The sequence below is a fragment of the Poecilia latipinna genome, unplaced genomic scaffold (genome assembly GCF_001443285.1).
Source record: "Poecilia latipinna isolate Pla-1442-1.1 unplaced genomic scaffold, P_latipinna-1.0 Scaffold4, whole genome shotgun sequence".
NCBI lineage: Eukaryota > Metazoa > Chordata > Actinopteri > Cyprinodontiformes > Poeciliidae > Poecilia > Poecilia latipinna.
The window spans coordinates 704,068-707,157 of record NW_015112620.1 but is presented as its reverse complement, the minus strand read 5'-3'; the positions used below and the strand labels follow the sequence as shown (position 1 = coordinate 707,157).

The 3,090-nt window shown below is 40.2% G+C and overlaps 1 protein-coding gene across 1 annotated transcript; it reads right to left on the bottom strand.

Annotated features, from left to right (window-relative positions):
* Positions 1 to 869: 869 nt before the first annotated feature.
* LOC106962352 (alpha-1-acid glycoprotein 1-like) lies at positions 870 to 1,902 on the bottom strand. Its single transcript, XM_015056769.1, has one exon. It carries the CDS (start codon positions 1,807 to 1,809, stop codon positions 1,198 to 1,200), a length of 612 nt encoding a protein of 203 aa, XP_014912255.1. The 5' UTR covers positions 1,810 to 1,902; the 3' UTR covers positions 870 to 1,197.
* Between the last annotated feature and the right edge of the window lie 1,188 nt (positions 1,903 to 3,090).

Sequence of the window (3,090 nt, the reverse complement as noted above, 5' to 3'; positions counted from 1 at the left end):
CTTTTTTTTTTTTCTTTTTTTTTTTTCTAATCCTCACAGGTTCAAAAATATATGAACAGGCTCAAATATATCCATAAAAGCCAACTAATATGATTAAATGTCCCTAAGCAAGTTACAGCTTGCCCACGCACTTTCTGCTGCCAACAAAAGCTTCTGGCTTGATGCCAGTTGGATGTTCGACTGCTCCTTCTGGCAGCAGAGATAGAGTTCATTTAGACTTATTGGTTTCATGGTACAGTCCCAGCTTTTAAGCATAGTTCACAACTTTTTAACAAAGTTGACATCAGGACCAATCCAAAAGCTTGATGTTTGCTGACTTTATACAAACCAGTGTTGATGTGCGTTTTGGATCATCATACTGTTTTGAATACCCAACAGCGTCCAAGTTTCAGACATGAATGTGTCAACTTAAAAACAGTTCAACAACAACAACCCAGGAACCGCCAAATCTGAAATCTAGCAAAAAACACAGATCAGAGATAAAAACTGGTTAAGGAAGAAAAAAATCAGGTTGACATTAAGATTGTTGAATGGTAGGTCCAAAGATGTGAACATAACCCTTCAAAAAAGTTCTCTGTATTGTGTTTAAAAGCCTGGTCTATGCAAGGAAACCAATCAATTTTCTCTATTTCTTTCAAAAACTGGAATCAAACACAATCAAAATTATGCCAGAAGCTTTTTGTTCACCTCTACCAAATCACCTCTTTGAGGTGCAGTTTGCAAATATGTTTTTCCCTGTTTTTGGCAGATGTTTGAGGATTTTAATTGGGTATCTATTATTATTCTTGACAGGAGTTTTGCATTTGTATGGAACGTGCTGTTTCATAATAATGATGATAATCAAAAGAGAAGGTTCCATTACAAAGAAGCTGTTTCTTGTATTTTTTAATAAGAACCTCTACAGTTACTTAAGTGACATTCTTTGCACAAAACAGAATCCCAGAAATAAAGGTGGGGAGTGAAAGAGCATCATAACATATTCTAAAATGAGTCAAATACAGTTACAAAGCAAATTCATAACCACAGATAAATGCATTTTCCTCACTGAAAGTACTCTTAACTTGGAAATTGTGAATCCATAAGTGAAACGGATCCATTCATGGTAAAACTCTTTTACAGACTCTTTGAATGCCAACAATTTTGCAAACAGATGCTTACTACACAACAAAATGTTTTCGGCAATTAAAGATACGTTACTCAATTACTTTTTGCTTCTGTTTTGTCCTCTTTGTGATCGGTGGTGTGCTGTTCGGGGCACACCTCCTTGGTGGGATCCATCACGACAGGTGGAGGTATGTTCAGACACTTCGCCTGATCTCTGAACTCTTCAATCTCCATCTCCTCCAACTGTCTCCTCTTGCTGAACAGATAGACGTGTTGTCGCTTTCCTGACTCCACATCAAATTTCAGCAGGATGCAGTCGTGACAGGAGGTGTGGACAAAGGTCGTGGTGATATTGATGTCATCCAGGGTGAAGCTGCTGCCCTCCAAGGTGATGTTGTAGGACGCGTAGTAACAGTTGCCATCTGAACGGCCGCTGCGTCTGAAGAAGAGGCTGCTCTCGTTGCCGTTGCTGGAAAACTCAGCGGTGGCGCTGTCTCTGCTTCTCAGTAGCTCCATGAAGGTCAGGTTGCTAATGCTGCCGGCAACCATCGTCCTTCTGCCCTCTAAACCACGAAGGTGAGGCTGACCTAAAGGCTGGAGCAGATCTTCACAGGCCAGGGGAACAGAATGGCTCACAGATACCAAACTGAGGAGAAGAACAGCGGCAGCTACTGCCAACATGACCGTGTTGGATAAATTCCTCATTTCCTCAAAGCTCAGGAACAGTTTCTGACAATGGTGACCTTTTCGATTTTATACCTCAGAAACTTGCTGTTTCACAATTCTAAAAATACCAGCAAACAGAAACGGTTTACCTGCTGTGCTTTCTGTGATTATGAAATGATGAACTTTTAGCTACACAGTTAATTGTTTACACTGGAAATTTACTGGCTGCTTTTCCTCTCTGTGAGGAGGGGTCAGTGGGTGAGAGGTACGCCCCACACAGGTCAACAGTCAATCATGAAGCAGCACAAAGACACCATAGACAAGCATGAAAGCACATGGAGCTGACATAGCTGAAAACCGCAGGTTTCACCTCCTGGTGAAATTTCTAAGTGTACTATCAGAGCTCAAAGTCGAAAAGTCAAGTTATTAGTTATTAATTAAAATGTGAAACTGGAAATGCACTTTTGAAGAACAAATAACTGAAATGGGTAAACCAACACTTCACCAAATGGGGAAAATGTTGGATTTAGGCTGGGGCTTTGATTAAGAAATTTTATCATTAATATACTTCGCTATAAATTACACCCTCACACCCTTCTAGCTGTGTGCTTAATGTTGCAGTCCTGCTGGTGAGGCTGTGTCCCAGTATCAAGTCAACTGCTGCCTTCTTCAGCATTGCCCTGTGTTTAACTCCGTCCTTCATTCCAGCTCTGATCAGTTTCCATGTTCATAAAACGGGTGCAGAAATTGATCCCATGGCATGATGCTTCTTCCACCATGATTCAAAGTAATAGTTTTTAGAAATAATGTTCAGTGTTAGAGTTTGCTACTAATCAGATCTTTTGCATAAAGGTAGATTGTTGTCACATCTGATCGGAAAACATGGCTTTTGATAAACTACTAAGAATAATTTGCATAATGGGCAGACCAAATACTATTAGTTGTTCTATCAACAGATTCGTCTATTTGAACTGTGGATCTCTGCAGCTCCTCCAGGTTAACCATAAAATTCTTGGCTATCATTTGAGGTGGGCTGCCAGGCAATGGATCGGACTTGATGTTTTTAGGGGTTTCAGAGTACGGTGGACGTCCACCTACTTGGTTCAAATAGGAAGTTATAACTTTAGAGGGTGTCAAGTTTTTCAGCCACTCACGCGAGGATACAGTACAAATATCTGGCATCCACTTTAAAGGAGGCAAACCACAAACGCACACCATGCTAGCAGCTTAGCTTTTTTATTTATTAGTGTTGCCTAATAAATAACCTGTTTGTAGAGGGGTGAAAAATGAGCTCTTAGTAAATTAAAACAATAATTAAGA